The sequence below is a fragment of the Myodes glareolus genome, chromosome 3 (genome assembly GCF_982192425.1).
Source record: "Myodes glareolus chromosome 3, mMyoGla1.1, whole genome shotgun sequence".
NCBI classification, from domain to species: Eukaryota; Metazoa; Chordata; class Mammalia; order Rodentia; family Cricetidae; genus Myodes; species Myodes glareolus.
Window position 1 is genome coordinate 74795206 of NC_142028.1, and position 18602 is coordinate 74813807.

General features: G+C 43.9%; 2 protein-coding genes across 2 annotated transcripts; both read right to left on the reverse strand.

Annotated features, from left to right (window-relative positions):
• Positions 1-5414: 5414 nt before the first annotated feature.
• Positions 5415-8350, reverse strand: LOC125410761 (olfactory receptor 2G3-like). Its single transcript, XM_048450451.3, has one exon. The coding sequence runs from the start codon at positions 8348-8350 to the stop codon at positions 7403-7405; it is 948 nt and encodes a 315-aa protein (XP_048306408.1). The 3' UTR covers positions 5415-7402.
• A 7642-nt stretch (positions 8351-15992) lies between these two features.
• LOC125410762 (olfactory receptor 2B6-like) lies at positions 15993-16940 on the reverse strand. Its single transcript, XM_048450453.3, has one exon. It carries the CDS (start codon positions 16938-16940, stop codon positions 15993-15995), a length of 948 nt encoding a protein of 315 aa, XP_048306410.3.
• Positions 16941-18602: the final 1662 nt, after the last annotated feature.

Consider the following 18602-nt stretch of genomic DNA (forward strand, 5'->3'; position numbering starts at 1 on the left):
GCCAGGATCTAGGAGAAGCTGGAGGTAGAGAATTCAATATTTAAGAATGGGACAGTGTTTTTATTTATGTAACTGGCCTTGCATTTGAACCATCACAGTACTTAGTATGTACATAAACCAACTTGAAACCAAGGTGTCTGTATTGGTTAACAGGCTACACTAAGGTACAGTACCAAAAATCTCAGTTATCTCTGTGGATTATAGTTGTGGAATATTCCATTACATTATGTGAATATATGTCACTGTTATTGATTTAATAGTGAAACTGACGGGCCAATAGCTAGGCATGAAGAAACTGGCTACTTGAGCCAGACTAGAAAAATGCTTGGGGGAGGAAGAGTGGAGTCTGGAGTCACTAGAAGAGACAGACAGAAGCAGATGGGCATGCCATATTGAGAAAAGTTACCAAGCCATGTGGCAGAGCATATATAAGAAATATGTGTTAACTTAAAATATAAGTTAATAACTAGCCTGTGCTATGGACTGAGCATTTATAATTACTATTAAGCCTCTATGTGGTTACTTATGAGTGGCTTGTGAGACAGAAACTTTTCCCTACATATTATAACTGCAAAGTTTTGTTACTCGTGTTGTTTTTTAACTGTACGTTGGGAGTGACTATCTGTTCTCTAGCATCTACCCTGAAGCATTAGCTGTTATGAGGACGACACTTTCCTATAACAGAAGTAGGGAGCATGCACAAAACTCATGATGACTCACCACCTCTCAAAAGTGACATATTGTTTACATCCATCCTTTTGATTACCACAAGTTGTGTGGTCAACCCTAGTGGCAAATCGCTCAGTGATATTTTCTTCCTACTTAGAAGCAACACAGACAGTAAGGAACAGAGATAATGTAAACTATCATTGTAGCACAGAAACAGTATCACACATGAAAGCAATGAGGAACATTGACCATGTTTCATGTTAGTGACATGGTAATGGAAACTGTCGAGTGTCAAGCAATATTAACAAGGTAGTATATATATAACAGTATGTCATATCAACACAAAATAAGCCAATAGTATGTATAACCTGTGAAACTTAGATATGTGACTTTGTGCATGAAATCAATGTGGTTTATGAGCAAATATGGTGAACTGCATATTGTATTCTCAAAGACACAAAACTTGACGTTAATGATCCTGGGTTTTCATCTCAACTGTGCTGTCATGGTTAGTATATGAATGACTTTGGCCAAAGTCATTTACTTTACTTCGCATGGAATTCATTTTCTTAAGCAATAAAATTAATACCCTGACTCCAAAGCCTGCTTGGACTCTGGTGTTCTCCTTTCTCTGTCTCTCTGTTCTCTCCCATGTGGGGACATGGTAAGAAGGCAGCTGTCAGTGAGTTAGGAAGAGGAAGAGATGCTCAGTAGATGCTGCTCATGCTGTCAGCTGACCTCAGAGGTGATGACTAATCTTGCCTGTCAGTGTCACTGTCTTGAGAGACACCTAGAAAATTTGTAAGCACATTTCTCAGTGTGCCTTAGGGTGTTTCTACAGATGTTGGACATGTGGGTCAATCAACCAAAAGGCAAGATCTTCCCTGCATATAGGTGGCACTCTCTAATGGCTGGGAGCCCAGATGGAAAAAAAATCAACAGACCAGCAGCAGGAAAGGTTGATTTTTTTTCTTCGGTGGGTGTGACCTATGCTTTTGTCATTCTCTGCAGGCACCAGACTTCAACTGTTTTAGTTTCACAGTGGATTCACACAGGCACTTCTCCTTAACCAATGTCACTGTAGACCTCTGAGCTGACAGATTCATAAAGCAAACCCAAGGCTAATGTTGTTTCTGCCAGCAACAAGGTATGAACTGGAAACAAACATCGAGGCAATTGTGTATAAATGAAGATGCAATCTTTAATGAGGTTCTGTTTAGATAAAAATGGAGGACAGAAATATGATTACAATGAGTGAACAAGTAAGGTCTTGAAGTTTAATTGATACTTGTGATTAAGAAAGAGCTGGCTATGGAAAGAGAAGGAGATGCATGGATAAACCTCAATTTAGGAAATGACTTCCCTTTGTTCAAAAAAAGCTGAGGGCTGCTGGGAGTGGTAATGCACATCCCAGCACTGTGGAGGCAGAGACAGGCTGATCTCTAAGACTTTGAGGCCAGCCTAGTCTGCATACAGAGTTCCAGACCAGCCAGGGTTACACACTGAACTCTCCCCTCTCACACATACACTCACACACACACATATACGTACATACACACATACAAACATTCATACATACATACGTATACATACATACACATACACAAACATGCACACACACACAAACTGGAGAAGGTCCATGTAGGCATGTAGAGTGCACAGGAGAAGCAGACATAAATCACAGGGCAGGGCAGAGGCCAGGTCCATGAGGAGACTGGGATGCTGACTGGAGGAGGGCTGTACTCTGAGGTATGATAACTTCCATTATATGGGTGACCTTAAGAGTGGGTGACTAGGAAGAGAGGATCGAATGCTGGGACTCCCAGGGGGCCCAGAATGTGAGTGTGAATGGAGGAACTCCCCCTTAGAGAGCTGTCGTGCATGAGGAGCACCTAAGAAGAACTCTGCGTAGGATCCCTGGGAGGGGTGACCTATATTGATTTTGCTGCTGGAGAGAGAACTGGGGAAGAGTGGAGTGGGGAGTCGAGCAGAGAAGAGCAGGTGACTGGTGAGAGACCGTGGTTTTGGGAAATGCCTGGGTGGAGAGTTTCTGACTAGACTTCTTAGGGTGCACTTCAATTTGCAGCCTTGGATGTTGTCATGGAAACGTGCACTCTGCACATTCAGCCACCTGCTTGATGCCCTCAAATCCTCTAAATCAGCTAGCTGCTGGGTAGACCCATTCACAAGGGTCCCTGCATGGGTCCTGAGGTCTGCAAGGTCACACATAAAAGTTGTTCTTTCTGCAAACTCCACTGACTGTGAAGGCCTCTGCTCTGGTGGCAGTAAGCTTCACGTCATCGCTGGCCATCTACTCCCTTACCTACACTTTGGGAATGGTTTAACTTTGCCTAGCAAATCCATAGTGATATGGCCTGACTAATTACCAACTCCTGTTAGCCAGAGCCTGAGCCACACGCCTATGAGGGATTTTTAATTAATTGGAGCCTGTGAAACTTGGATATGTGACTTTGTGCATGAAGACCTACTTTAAATCTGGGCATACCTTCTCTTGGCAGCCTGTATAAAGGACAAGGAAGAAAGAATGCATTGCCTTTTGTCTGCTCACCCTCGCTCTTGCTTCACTGATGTTACAGCCTACTTCTTCAGGATGCTGATACGTACTGAGGATCTGCTGAGCCATCCATACTTGTGAATGAAACAGCTACTGGATTTTTGCACTTTCCATTGGAAGACAGCCATTGATGGACTTTCTGGACCACAGCATATACTGCCTGCTGGAGAAACCTGCCCCAGCCCTCCAGGCTACTGCCATCCTGTTGGCATTGGAACTGTGTCTGCAAGAGGCCATTCCAACATTCTATCGGACCAGCTGCTTCAGGGTGGTAGGGAACATGGTAAGACTTGTGAATTCCTTGAGTATGGGCTCACTATTGCACTTCTCTGGCTGTTAAAGTGAGTGTGGAATACCATAATGGTGGACAAGGCATTCTATAAGTCTAAAGATGGTGGTTTTGGCAGAAGCATTATGTGTTGGAAAGGCAAATTCATAACCAGAATAAGTATTTCAGTAAGGACAAAGTGTTTTCCTTTGCATTAAAGAAGTGTTCCAGTGTAGTCAACCTGCCACCAGAAAACTGGATGGTCATCCTGGGGAATGTAACATATTGTAACAGGCTCCCAGACCTTAACACAACTGACTCCGTGATGGTAGTACTATTCAGTTTGTAAAACTCAGCACTTAGCTCCATCAACCAAAAATGCAAACAAAGACCTACTTCGTCAAATTTCATACTTTTGGGGAAATCTCTATATGAAATAACCTTGATTTTTTTTGCTTCTCTAGTTCCATTTCTGAATAAACTGTTCTTGTTGACTGAAGTATATCAAAATATGGTTTTTGTACTTAAAATCTCTGTTTGGTATGTAAAATAAATGAAAAAATAATTAAAAATCATAATGAAAAGAAGCTCACCCTGAGAAAGGCTTGATGCTACACTGGGATTCTGGCTAATAAAGACTTTCTATTGGCATAAACCCATTTCTGTGGTATTCTCTGGTGGATACCCCACAACAACATCTAGGGCTCAGTGTTGATCTCTGTTGTTGGCATTCAACAGCAGCTGTAGCCAGGTCAGCTTTGGTGATTGGAAGTCCATGTTGTTGTTCTCCTTATGTCTTTAAGCTTCTACTTCCAGGTCCTCAGGTATCATTTATATAGTCAATCAGGTTGGCCTTGAATGCTTGAGTCTTCCTGCCTTTATCTCCCAAATTTACTTCCTCTCTCTCTCTCTCTCTTTCTCTCTCTCTCTCTCTCTCTCTCTCTCTCTCTCTCTCTCTCTCTCTCTCCAGACTGGGTAGTCTGTTCATTGTAATAAGCACAGAGAAAGATAAAGTTTCTCTAACGTTTAAAAACATCTTCTTTTCACTGAAGTGAAACATGAAGCTTTTTAAACAAGTTCTCAGAGAGACTAGGGGCCTCCATCCAAAGCTCCACTGTTAGTAAACAAAGGAGATGGGATTTGAACTCTGTTACGTGCACACCATCCCTTACCATTCCCACCCAAAATGTTCACCACCAGGGCATCCATCACCCCATGTATTCACTCTCAGGCTGACCTTAGTCTTGGTTTAAACTCTTCTTTTTGAAGTTTCTATTTGAAATTCCTTTCCCTAAAATTAAAGTCAATTATGAATGTCTTCACTTCACTTTGATGAAGGAAAAAACCTAAACAAACCATAACCTCCTCAGCTAAACCAAATAAAAATGATTAATTTTGGAGACCGCACAGCTGAACCTTACCTTGTTACCTAATTATCCCACTAATTTTGCAGTAGGTGACATCTCTGTTGTGTGTGTTATGACAACAGCTGCCTAGGCTAATTTGAAGGATCTTGGAAGCTACCAATGTGCAATAGGTGACTGAAATGAGATAAAAAATGTTGGGGCATATTTGTCTTTACATTGTGTCCATCTCTTAGTTGTGAGCCCTACTCAGCTCCCATGCATGCATTTGTTGGATATTTGGGAACTATTCTGTCCTGAACCAAAGGAGAGGATAATCTTTGTCCAGATGTATTTTGTTCCTTCACCCACCCACCTCTCCACCCCCAATTAAAGGCTAAGGGATCTTTTTTGAAATTTTATTTAAATAACTTTTTTATTTTTATTAAGAATTTTCTAATGCAATCTTTTCTCGTTCTACAGTTATCTCTATTCACACTCCCTCCCATCCTCCTATCCCACCCTTTCCCATCTCCAGCCCCCATCCACTACTCTGAAAGGGTAAAGTTTCTCATGGGGAGTTAAGAAAGTCTGACACTTTACTTCAAGGCAAGACCAAGCCCTTCCCTTATATCTAGACTGAGCAAGATATCCCTCCAAAGAGAATGTGCTGCAAAATGCCAGTTCAAGCACTAGGGATTAATCCTGGTCCCGTTACCAGTGTCCCCATAGACTGCCCAAGCCTCACAACTGTCCCCCACATTCAGTGGACCTAGTTTGGTTCTTTATAGGCTCCCCCTCTATCAGTCCAGAATCAGTGAGCTCTCACTAGCTCAGATCAGCTGTCCCTGTGGGTTCCTGGTCATGACCCTCTGGCCCATACAATCCCTCCTCTCTTTCTTCAGCAAGAGTCCCAGAGCTCAGCCCAGGGCTTGTCTGTAGATCTCTGCTTCTGCTTCCATTGGTTACTGAATAGAGTATCTCTGATGACAATTAGGGTAGTCACCAATCTGATTACAGGAGAAAGTCAGATCAGGCACCCTCACCACTATTGCTAAGAGTCTTAGCTGGGGTTATCCTTGTAGATTCTTGGGAGTTTCCCTGGTGCCAGGTTTCTCCCTAGCCCCAAAACGCCCCTTAATCAAGATGTCTCTTTTGTCACTCTCTCCCTCCATCCTGCCTCCAACCTGCCTTCCACACCCAACCTGCCCAATCTACTCCCTCAAGTTCCCATCCCTCCATTCTCCCCGTCCCCAGTTTACCCAGGAGATCTCTTGGATTTCTCCTTCCCAAGGAAATCCATGCATCCCTCTTTGGGTCCTTGTTATCTAACCTTATCTAGCCTCGTTATCTGGGGCTTTGGATTGTAGGTTAGTTGTCCTATACTTTACTCCTAATATCCACTTATGAGTGAGTCCATACCATGTTTGTCTTTCTGGGTCTGGGTTACCTCACTCAGAATGATCTTTTTCTAGTTCCATCAATTTAAGGCTAAGAAATTTTACTTGCTGCCATGTACTCAAAGCCCAGAGCAGAAAAGAAGTTATAAAGGTGAAACTCAAACTCCTAGAAGATCCCTAGCTAGTCCCTGGCAAAAGCTATTCCCATCCCCCTCACTCAGCATTCCTGTGTATCTGTAACTCAGAGTGGACAAGCTCATTTATGAGCAAACTGCCCACTCATCTCTTTTTAGCCCTAAAAAGGATTACACCAAAGGCCCCATGAATGCTCGGCAAGTGCTATACCACTGAGCTACATCTCAGGAGCCCTTCTCCATCCTTTAGTTACTAAATAAGAAGTCTTGGTTTTTTAATTCTTTGTGCTCATCTCTTGGGCATTGGTGTTTTGCTTTGCTTTGTTTTGAAACAGGAGGTGAGCATCTTGGCCTGGGTCCAGTAAAATATGTTCCGCTTTATCTATGATCTCTTTCACTGAATGAAATCAGAGAGCAGGCTGAGAACAAGCATTCTTTTTCCCATGCTTCCGACTGTGCTTTCAATGTGAGAAGCTCCCTTGGCTCCTGCTGTCATCAGTTATCCACCATGATGGATGGTACTCTAGAATGTTTCTTTCATTTAGCTGTTCCTATTTGGACATTTTACCACTGTGAAAGGAGAAGTGAGGTCACTTTTCCTCCTTATGAAGAAAAGGTCACTTTTCTTGCTCCTGAGTAAGATGACATAAAGTTATGGATTCAGTTACCTTGTCTTAGCACTCTGAGTTGATTTATTATGCCCCATTATCAGGCACTATCACTTGATAGCAGATGTTAATGATTTTTCACTTGTATCAGAGCCGCTGCTGGTCCTGGAAACAGGAATGAAGCAGACACTTGGCACTCTGTCTCCAGGTAGATTCCCTGATGCTTGAGAATAGCCCATCTTCTAGAACATCAGTAGATCATACAGGAACCCACCTTTACACATCATCTTCCTTAACCATCAGTGAAAGATTCTTGCCCATTCCTGTGTGATGAGGAGCAATAGGATATCAGGGCCACAGACTGTTCTTTGGGATCCAGTTGCGGCCTTCTGTGTCCTAGTGACCTCACTCAGTGGTTCGCCCCCAGCCTGTCACTTTGAGGAAAGCCCTCTTCACATCTTTGTTTCTCAGGCTGTAGATTATAGGGTTGAGAAAGGCAGAGATGACATTGTAGAACAGAGCCAGTTTCTTGTCCCTCTCTGGGGAAGCATTGGCCCCAGGGTTCATGTACATAAACATGGCAGGTCCACAGAACATGGTGACCACCGTGATGTGGGAAGCACAGGTGGAAAAGGCCTTCAGTCGACCTTGGGCTGAGCGAATTCTCAGAATGGTGGCAAAGATGCAGACATAAGAGGCCAGGATGAAAGAAAGAGGTACCAGGAGAAGGATGAAACCCAGGATAAAGTCTACTCGGTCATTGAGGGATGTGTCTGCACAGGCAAGCTTCAGAACAGCGGGGACTTCGCAGAAGAAGTGATTGATCTCATTGGGGCCACAGTAGGGCAGCCTCATAGTGAAGACGGTGTAGACCAGAGAACAGCTGATGCCCCATAGTCCACAGAAGATCACCATTGCTCCGCACAGCCAAGGCCTCATGATAACTTTGTACCGGAGTGGGTGACAAATGGCTACATATCTGTCATAGGCCATGACGGAGAATAACCAGCCCTCAGTGATGCCTAACACCAGAAAGATGTACATCTGAGCCACACACCCTGAATAGGAGATAGTTTTCTTCTGGCAGACAAGATGCACCAACATCTGCGGCACTGTGGTGGTGACATAGCTCATATCCAGCATGGAAAGGACGCTGAGGAAGAAGTACATGGGTGTGTGGAGGTGGGAGTCCAGGTAGATCAAGGTGACAATGAGCCCATTGCCCACAAGTGTCGAGAGGTAGAGGAAAAAGAAGACATTGAAGAGGATTACATTAACTTGGAAGTCCCTGGAGAAGCCCAGAAGGATGAACTCTGATACAGAGCTGCGATTCTCCAAGGAGAAACTTTGCATTCTTCTTCCGCTGCAGGAAGAAATGAACAAAGTGGTCCAGCTTAGAAAGCACATTTAGGGCTTCACCCATTCTAAGACCATAATTCTCCTTGGGACCGAGGTCAGTTCAGAGACTGAGGTCTGAATTTGGAATATTTAGCTCAGTCAGAGCCCCCGGCACGTCATCTGCTTTCCTTTATCATCCCCCAAATGCCACCGTCTTTTCCCTCTCCTGGGACTTTACCCTTACACACTGCACTGCTTCTCATCTCCTTGCTGCAGCCTACAGAGTCTGATGAGGATGAAACCCTCCCCGTCCTGTCTGAAGGCCTGTCTCCCATTCAGAGCCCTCTCTTTTGGTCACACAAACATCTGAGAGATCTGGAGAAGTGGGGAGGATATACGACTTCATAAACATGGGAAGTTCCTAGTAAACTTTACTTGTAACTCTGTTTATCGATCCTCTGGCAGCTTTTGGCCCTTTCTTTTAGATGAGTTACTCAACAGTTTTGCCTCTTCCTGTCCTCATCCCCTGACAGTCTCCCTACTGGACTCTATAAAGTTGACTTTCACCTAAGACAGAACAGTAGCTGCCACCTTTGAGACAGAAATCAACCTCACTGGGTTCAGAGAGGAGACTAGAATATAAATGAGTGAGATGAGAAGTCAGAAACAAGACCTGGGGGAGGGTAGCTAAAGTGGAGAAAGAGGTCAGAGCATGTAGACACCAAATAGGAGATAACAAAAGGAGAGAGAGCGATGGAGAGAGCACTGTGCAGAATAACAAGCTTCCTGAGTAGCAGGTCCAGCAGGACAGGGTTGAAGGGACAGAGGTGAGGATGGGGTGGACACAGATGCACGAGACTGTGGCTGTCAGCAAGCTCAGGTCCACATTCTCACAGCCCAGTCTCAAGGACTCTTTCTTCACGGCTGCTTGTGTACAAAGTGAGGAAGATCTGACCCAGGGATTGAAAATCAGATGCCTTGCCTCGACTAGATAAAACAACTAATGTTACAGAACACATGTAAAATCTCCCTGCAACACTTGACTGAAACATCCAACCTTGGCCATCCATGGTGGCACACACCTGTGATTCCCGCACTCAGAAGCCTGAGACAAGATGCTGAGTTCCAGGGCTGCCTGGGTTACACAGAGGGTTCAAGGGCAGCCTGAGCTACATAGTGAGCCCCAGGTGAGAGAGCAGGTTATTGGGAAGCAACAGGTCAGTATAGAGAGAATCCGAATGGTCAGCATGAGACTCCGTCATTGAGAAAGGATATTGATAGAGCAGATCTAGTACCATGGTCTATGTCTGCAGTAGCCAGATTGTATGCTAAACAGCATTCTCATTCCTGGACTATGCCTTAAGGGGGCTGAAGTAAAGTCAACACAGACTGTGAAGAAGGATCTGGAGGCCATGATGTGTGGGAAAGAGGTGAAACAAAGAGGGGCATTTCTCCTATAGAACTGAAAGGTTAAGAGCATTCCAGAACCAGAGAACTCTGTAAGTCTACACCCCTACAAGTCATATGGAGACACAGATGCACCTTTTCATGGGGTCCCAGACGAGTCTTACCCTTGGAGGTTCCAAAAGATGAAGCTGAGAGTCACATCAAGGAGGAAGATTTCAGTGTAAAATGATGCTACTAGGAGCAGCTCTAGGGTGTGCTCAGCTGTCCTGGGATTCTGGACTCCATTAAAGACTCGATGAAAACCTGCAAAAACGCCCTGCAGCCAGTTCTGCCCATGGTGGGGTGGGAGAGTCTCTAGCACACTCCAGAAGGGAGAAGAGAAGACTTTGCTACACTTGTCTCTTCTCTTGTCCTCCAGTGTCTTCTACTGCAGAAGCTCCTATGCATCTCAATGCCAGTCCCTGCTTTAAAAAAAAAAAAAAAGCCTGATCAGAATATGATACATAAAATGAGAAGGGTGATACAGAGAGATCAGTAGAAGAACCAGGGATAGGTAACGAAGTCAGCCTAATTATGACCACCTAGGCCAGCAGCATCCCAGAGAGAATGGCAGGATGCCAGGCTCCACTCTGTCACTTCCCTGTCCTCCAATGAGACTGTATGCTTCTTCCTAGTTCCAGTGTCTGCCTCCAGCTTCCTGTCTCTCATAAAGCCACAGATGTAGCCTCCTCCTCCTTCTACTTTTCTCCATTACAACTGAATAACAAAACAACTAAAGAAATGCAAAGAAAGAGAGCGAGAGAGAGAGAGAGAGAGAGAGAGAGAGAGAGAGAGAGAGACACGCAGAGACATCAGTGACCAGAGCACGACAGGGATCAATGGGAAGAACAGAAACCAGGATAGAAATTCTTGGTGTGAGAAAGGAGTTGGAAGCAGGAAGTTGTGGTGCAAACAGATGGGGTGGGGGTGGGGGTGGGGATGGGGTGCGGCAATGGGGACAGGTGGAGTGCTTCAAATAGGACTGTGAGGACTGTGAGTCTCAGGCAGCTATCGCTGCCTCTCCCTTCCTTACCTGACCCGGGCTCTGTGTGAAGGTTGAGCCAGAAGCAGACTAGGTTTTCCTATAACATTCTGATCCCAATCCTCAGGGAAGAGGAAGCTGTAGCTCCTTAATGAGTCTCCTGTGCCTTCAGGTCCTCTGGGTCCCATGTCAGCCCTCCCAGACCTGGAGCACACATTTCACCGTATCCCTTGACACAGAAAGCTTCACAGCCTACATCCTTGATCCTCCCAAGCCCAAGTTCCCTGTCGCTAAATCCTTTCCTTTTCCTCCTTTGCCATGCAGTGTGAAGATCAAGTGGAGTAAATGAATGAGCTAAGAAATGCAGGGGCAGGGCCTCTGGAGGTGGCTCAGCTGGGAAATAACTTGTTGCACCAACATGAGGAGCTCAATTTAATGCCCAGAACCCATCCATGTAAAAGTCAGAAGTGGTGACGTGTACTTGTAATCCCATAGACAAGGAAGCAGAGACTGTAGGATCTTTAGGGTTTGCTCACCAGCTAGCCTAGCCTTATTGGTGAGACCCAGGACAGTGAGATTGTGTCTCCAAATAAAATGGACAACACCTGGGTAACAAACTAAGGTTACTATCTGGCCTCCATACATATGTGCACATGCACCTACATATATGTTTGAACATGCACTCATACATAGGAAAGGCTTGTAAGAATAAAGGCTAGACATACATGTTGGGGAAGCTTTCCATGATCATAAAAACAATGACCACGTTTCTCAGGAGCTGTGTGGGTCAAGCACCGGAGCTCTTGCGCTCAGCCTCCCAAGTGTCTCATTCTCTCTAGCATTCTCTCCTGGGCACTGGGCTATGTTGGGTCCTAAAATTTTGTAGCCCTGAAATACTTTGGCTTTCTGGAGGGAAAGGAATATGACTTAAGCAACAAAGGGATCCTTCACAAAGCCTGGCCCAAGATGAGGCAATAGATAAATACTCTAGATGAGAGCAAAATTCCAGGAAGACGTGAAATCAAATCCTGATTATACCACTTAACAATACAGTAATAGTTGACAAGACACCAACCCTCTGCCCCTCAGTGTCCACAACACCAAAGGAAGAAATAATAGTATAGGCCAGGTATAGGGTCAAATATGAGCACATATGAAGTAGATGTGATAAACAATGCATGTAATTTAGGCTGGACGTGATGCTCCAATTGATTTATTCCAACCAATGCTCATATATTTGTCCCCACTGGATTTCAAGGTAGACTATGAAGATGCCATGGATTCCAAAGGACAGTGGGTTGGGCAAGTCAAGGGTCTTGAATATGGCGACCTTGGGTGTCAGGAAAAGGTGATGAAAGGTATGCTCGGGACTTAGAAAGGCTGTATTTGGCCCTGGAGTATCCCATGATACAGACGGCACATAAACCATGAAAATAGGCGCTGGGGAGATGGCTCACTTGTTGAAGTGTCTGCTGAACAAGCGGGAGAACCTGAGTTTGGATTCCAGGAACCCTAATGCTTGGTGGTTGGGGGCAAAGACAAACAGATCCTTGGACAGTCAGCCTAGCCAGTGGGTGAGCTACAAGTTCAGCGAGAGATCCTATTAAAAAAAAAAAAAAGACAGGGAGCCGTATCATTGAGGCATCATGGGCAAAGCTTCCCTGTAAACTTTGAGACACAATCACACAGCAATTTCCTAGTCTCTGGTTCTTGGAATCTTTCATCCCCCTCTTCCATGCTGAGCCTTATGCATGGAGTTTGTGCTGTAAGTGTATTGACTGGGGCTGGACAATCCACAGTCAGTTGTTGGGATGCATTTTGACCAGCTGTGGTTTTCTGTACTGGCCTCCAACTGCTGCAAGGGGAAGTTTCTTTGATAAGGGTGGAAGTCAGTGTTATTTGTGGATAGATTACAATTGCGGTGATTTAGGTCTGACTAATGACCTTCACGTGCCCTCGTCTCAATTTGGAGTGGGTTATGATTTTTTTTAAGAAGTAACTGCTTTGCTGTTGTTGCTTTGATTATGCTCTACCATGACCTGGAGAAAAGAGCCCAGCCACTTGAAGCAATCGTATTTGATACATCTTAGCAGCTCTTCCTGGTCAAGGGATTCAAGGCCAAGAGGTAGGCTGTACTCTTAAGATTTCTTCTGATCTTTCTTTTTTAAATTTTTTTTTATTGAAGATAGATGTATTCTTACAATACATCTCAAACACAGTTTCCACTCCCTCCACTCCTCCCAGGCCCCCTGCCCAGCTCTCCTCTCCCTCCATATTCCACTTTCTTTCTCTTTCTTCTTCAGAAAAGAGTAGGCCTCCAGGAGACAACAATCAAACAGGACAAAACAAGATACAATAAGACAAGAAAAACCCCTCATATCAGGCTGTCCAAGACAACCCAATAGGAGGAAAAGAGTACCCAGAGCAAGCAAAAGAGTCAGAGGTACACCTGTTCTCTCTGTTAGGAGTCCCACAGAAACACCAAGCTAACAACCATAGCATATACACAGAGTACTTGGTGCAGATCCATGCAGGTCCCATACTTGCCCCTTCAGTCTCTGTGAGTCCATGTGCGCCCTGCTTAGTGAATTTTGTGGGCCGTGTTCTCCTGGTGTCCTCCATCCCCTCTGACTCCAACAATCTTTCCTCCCTCTATTCTGCAGTGTTCCCCATGCTCTGAGGAGAGGGACCCAATGGAGACCTCCCCATTTAGACTCACTCTCCCCACAATGTCTGGTTGTGGGTCTCTGCATACACTCCCATCTGCTGCCAGAGAAAGTCTCTCTGAAGATGACTGGACAAGGCACTGATCTATGAGTATAGTAGAATATCATTAAGAATCATTTCATTGACTTCTTTTTTGGCCAGTATTGTTTAGTTCTACCCTATGTCTCCGGGCTATCTAGTCTCCATTTTGCAGGTTGGTGTTCTTTTTGCTTCTGAGGTCAGAGTTGAATGGTATTATAAGCTCTTAAACTTTCAAGATCTGAAAATAAATAGGAAACTTCCTGGAGAAACTCACAAGGCAGTTTATAAATAGCTGAAAAGACATTAGGAAAATGGGGATGCGGGTATCTATTAGACCCACCTATGCAGGTGCCTGGGAAGTCGGTGGCCCTAGTACAGGGGACATGTTGGGAGGTGGGAAAATTGAGTGGCCCTGCTGTAGGTTTTCAGTGCTTTGAGAATCCTAAGAAGAAATCCCCCTTCGTCTCCACAGATGCCCCTTGCAAGCCCCCTCTGATAACCCCAGAGCATTTTTCTTAATTAGTCCCCAAGAAACACAATGAGCATGCACTCCATACAACTCTATTTTTATCTGTAGGAAACCAAGGCTTCTCTTCTCCAGGGCTTTCCTCCTTCAAGGCTGAGTTTCTCAGGCAGTAAACCTGCCCTGGAGACTCCCCCCTGAAAGTCCCACGTCACCCTGAGAGCCGGGTTCTTTAATGCTTGGGGAATATTAGCAGTACTATAAGCCACAGTTGCTTTCTCTTCTGGAGAAAACTACTAATGAACAAAGCACTCTTTAGCATTTATTGGTCTTTTGTAACTTTTCAATCACTGTTGGTCTACAGGCAAAACTTTTTTAGTTTTTCCTATTTTTTATTGTTTAAAAATTATACAATATATTTTGATCCTACTTTCAACTCATCCAACTTCCTACTCATCCAAATTCATGTTAATTCTCACCTGAAAAAAATCAAAACCAAAAAACAGTGAGAAAAAAATCAAAATAAAAGGCACACAGAAAAAACAAAACTTCTTTCAAAACAGTTAAAAGCAGCTAGGATATTTTTAAATTTAATCTTGTGTCTATATGAAGAATGCTTAATTTAAAAGATTTGCTTGTGTTACTTCTTGCTAAGCACTTTAATGATTTGCTTTAAACTAGAATAATAGAAAAAATTAATACAGGAAAGATTTATTTATTTTATTTCATATGTACGAATGTTTTGCTTTTTCATGTTTGTGCACTACATGCATACTTTGTGCCTTCAGAGACCAGAAGAGGGCACCAGATTCCCTGAAACTGAAGTTACAGATGGTTGTGAGCCACCATGTGGGTCCCCAGATTGAACCTGGATCCTCTGCAAGAGCAGCAAGTGCTCTAAACCACTGAGTCATCTCTCCAGCTATTGATAGAAATGTTGCTGTTGAGATGCACAATCTAGTAGCTCAAGCTGCAGAACTCTTGACGAGGAAAAGTTGATTTCTCAGCATAGCTCTAGACTCCAAGGTTCTGGTTCTGCAATTATGACCTGAGAATAAGACCCTTTTTCTTTTTTGAGATGAGGCCTCACCGTATAACTCTGGCTGTCCCAGAACTCTCTGTGTAGACTAGACTGGCCTCAAATACACAGAAATTCACCTGCCTCTGCCTTCAGAGTGCTGGGATTAAAGGCATGGCCCACCCTGACCAGCTAGAGCAATATTCTTAAGTCTTTTCATCGTTCCTTAGTTTTATCCATTCATTGTCTCAACCAAGTCTCAGATTCTCTCTTGGATGGTTCAGAGTTATGTCGTGTAACACATAAGAACCTGGGCCTTGGAACTAGTCCCTGGGTTCAAACAGGCATATCACTTTCCATCTTGATGACATTTAGAAAATTTAGTGTTTTGTATTTTAGTGTCTTTATTTGTGTGGAGGAGATATCACACACCTCTAGAGTTAAAATGTGAAGTAAAACAATAAATATCCATCAGTCAGGCAGGGAGGAACACATCTTGTAGGTCCAAATCTCCAAGAGTCTAATTACTTAAGGTTTTGAGTTCAAAACCAGCATAGGCAATGTAGTGAGACCCCAGCTCAAGGAAAAGAGGAGGAAGAGGCATAAGTGAAGAAAAGAAAAATGGAAATGAAAATCACCCCAAAAAGAAACCACTGAGTGACTGTTACACAAATGTAATGTTGATTACTATCATTTGAACACAATATGCATTACCAAACACATTTGACAGCTGGAAATTAAATTTCTGAGAAATGCGGTGACTGTTCCAAACCAATATGACTTTTTCAAAGTCATAAAGGGTCAATGATATGACTAATTCTTGGGCACAATTCTTTGAGTCTTTTTCTAATGAATCCATTAGCAAATGGATGTGGAAAGCTTTTTCTTCTTGTGTTTCCCTCATCCCGAGAATCCTCTCTCATTCACTCTAAGAACCTCAGTGAAACTGGGTGGCAAACACAATAGCCCAGAGGCGCTGCAGACAGCCTCTCTCCATGGCCTACTGAGTGTCCTCACCCCTTCCAATTAACTTGAGAAATGCCTTCTTCACATCCTTGTTCCGGAGGCTGTAAATAATGGGGTTAAGAAAGGCAGAAATGACATTATAGAATAAGGCCAACTTCTTGTCATCTTCTGGGGAGGCTTCAGAGCCAGGTCTCATGTACATGACCATGCATGGAATACAGAACATGGTGACCACAGTGATGTGTGAAGCACAGGTGGAGAAGGCCTTCATCTGCCCTTGGGTGGAACGAATCCTTAGAATGGCTATGAAGATCCGAACATATGAGGCCAGGATGAGGGATAATGGGATAAGAAGCAAGATGAAACCCAGGATGAAATCCACCTGGTCATTGAGAGATGTGTCCGCACAGGCCAACTTCAATACAGCAGGAATTTCACAAAAGAAGTGGTTGATCTCGTTGGGGCCACAGTAGGGAAGATTCATTGCAAAGACTGTGTAGACAAGGGCACAGATGAGACCGCAAAGGGCAGAGCTGGCCACCAGGGTTATGCATAGGATCTGGCTCATCTTGACTCCATAATGGAGTGGATAACATATAGCAACATATCTGTCATAGGCCATAGCTGCAAAAATCCAGGTCTCAGTGATGCCTAATGTCAAGAAAATGTACATCTGGATCACACACCCAGTGTAAGAGATGGTCTTGTTCTTGCTTACTAGATGAGCCAACATCTGGGGCACTGTTGTGGTTGCATAGCTGAGGTCCAGCAGGGAGAGAATGCTGAGGAAGAAGTACATGGGTGTGTGGAGACGTGTGTCTATTCTAATCAGGGTAACAATGAGCCCATTGCCCAGGACTGTAAATAGGTAGAGGAAGAGGAAGAGGAAGAAAAGGATCCAATTGGTCCTAGGGTTTCTAGAGAAGCCCAGGAGGATAAACTCAGTTACAGAGCTGTGATTCTTCCAGCCTCTACTGTGCATGGCCTTCCTTCTGAGGAGAGAAGAGAACATATGACTAACTCCTTGGCAATATCCATGGTAGAATGCTGTGTGAAATCCATAGATAGGGAGTTGAAGGTAAAACAAACACATCCCCATGCCCAGAGAGTAGTCTATCAAAATTGGCCTTGCCTAGCTCTAGGTCCCTAGTAGAAATTCCACTAAGGACTTTTTGGGCTATCCAGCTAACTATCCCCGATAAATACCAAGGTTCCTGTGAGATGCGATGTAGAACAGAAGCCTTATTTTGAAGAACACACCCCCACCACACACACATGCATATGCACACACACGCACAACATAAACCAGTCAAAATGAGAAGGCTAGACATGCCTGTTGTTCCCTAATGCCATTATTTCAAGACAAGTAGGCACTATGAGAGGCAATGTAAAACAAGGAAGAAGAGGAAGAAGAAGAAGAAGAAGAAGAAGAAGACGAAGAAGAAGACGAAGAAGAAGAAGAAGAAGAAGAAGAAGAAGAAGAAGAAGAAGAAGAAGAAGAAGAAGAAGAAGAAGAAGAAGAAGAAGAAAAGATGACCTAGGAAAGTAAGAAAAAGGCAAAATCTCTACCACAGCACCCAGTTAACCCTCTTCCTTCTTCCTCTCTGACTCTGTAGAGAACCCACATGCCATATATTTTTAAGAAAAAAAAACACTTTATGGCCTTCCTTGAATACCCTCAAGTGTGGCCCTCTGTCAAGAGTGACATTGTGTTTCTGTTATGTATTACTTGTCAATTTGCTTTTTAATAAAGTTTCCCTGATACTTGACATATGAAACAAAACATAGCAAACTACCCCAACTCCTGTTCCTTTAGAAGCTCTGTCCCCTTGTCCTACCTCCCCAAGCCTTCCTGCCGGGGTACAACTGAGCAGAACAATGTAAACCACTGGGACTCCAATATTAAAAGTCAGAGACGTGTTCTGTCTTCTAAAATTTCTCAAAAAGATGAAAGGCACGGACTTGGGAATGGAATCATTGTGTGTCTGGACACTGTCCTTAAGCAGCAGTGAGGAGACCCTGGTAGCTCTGCCTCTTCACAGAAGAGGTGAAGGGTGGGTGCAGGTAGACCTCCACTTTAACATGGACTCAATCCTTAATTTGAGGTTGGGTACTTTACACCAAAGACAGGATATCATAAAGAGCATGGGCAGTAGAAGAGCTGGGAGCTCATTCTAACTGATAATTAACAAAGTAGCCTGGGAAAATTACCTAAATTCTTGTGTTTCTAAAACACATCTAAAAGTTAGAACCCATCTCAAAGGGTGTTGATAATAATTAACTAAAGCATTACATGGAAATTTCTTTAATGTGGTGCCTGCAAGAGAGTATTCAAAATAATATTTATTACTATTATATTAGTTCATAATTACAAGTTCTTTTTATTCTGAAGGTTTAGGAAAGGGGAATGAGAGAGAGTAACTTGCCTGATGATGCACAGCTACTGAGAAACAAAGTCCACCTCTGCCATCACAAAGACCTTCCTTTAATGGACTCTGTATTCCAGTGCCATCCTGATGCATCACAGTCTTGGAGCAGTGGTTCACGGTAGATTGGTGGGAATTGCCTTTTCAGGGCCTTATCTTATCTTCAAGCTCCTTACCTACCTTCTCTTCCTGAGTCCAGATGCAGTGTACACCTCTGC

Bases quoted from the DNA above. Each gene is read 5' to 3' on its own strand.
- LOC125410761 (XM_048450451.3), bottom strand. From the start codon at position 8,350: ATGCAAAGTTTCTCCTTGGAGAATCGCAGCTCTGTATCAGAGTTCATC.
- LOC125410762 (XM_048450453.3), bottom strand. From the start codon at position 16,940: ATGCACAGTAGAGGCTGGAAGAATCACAGCTCTGTAACTGAGTTTATC.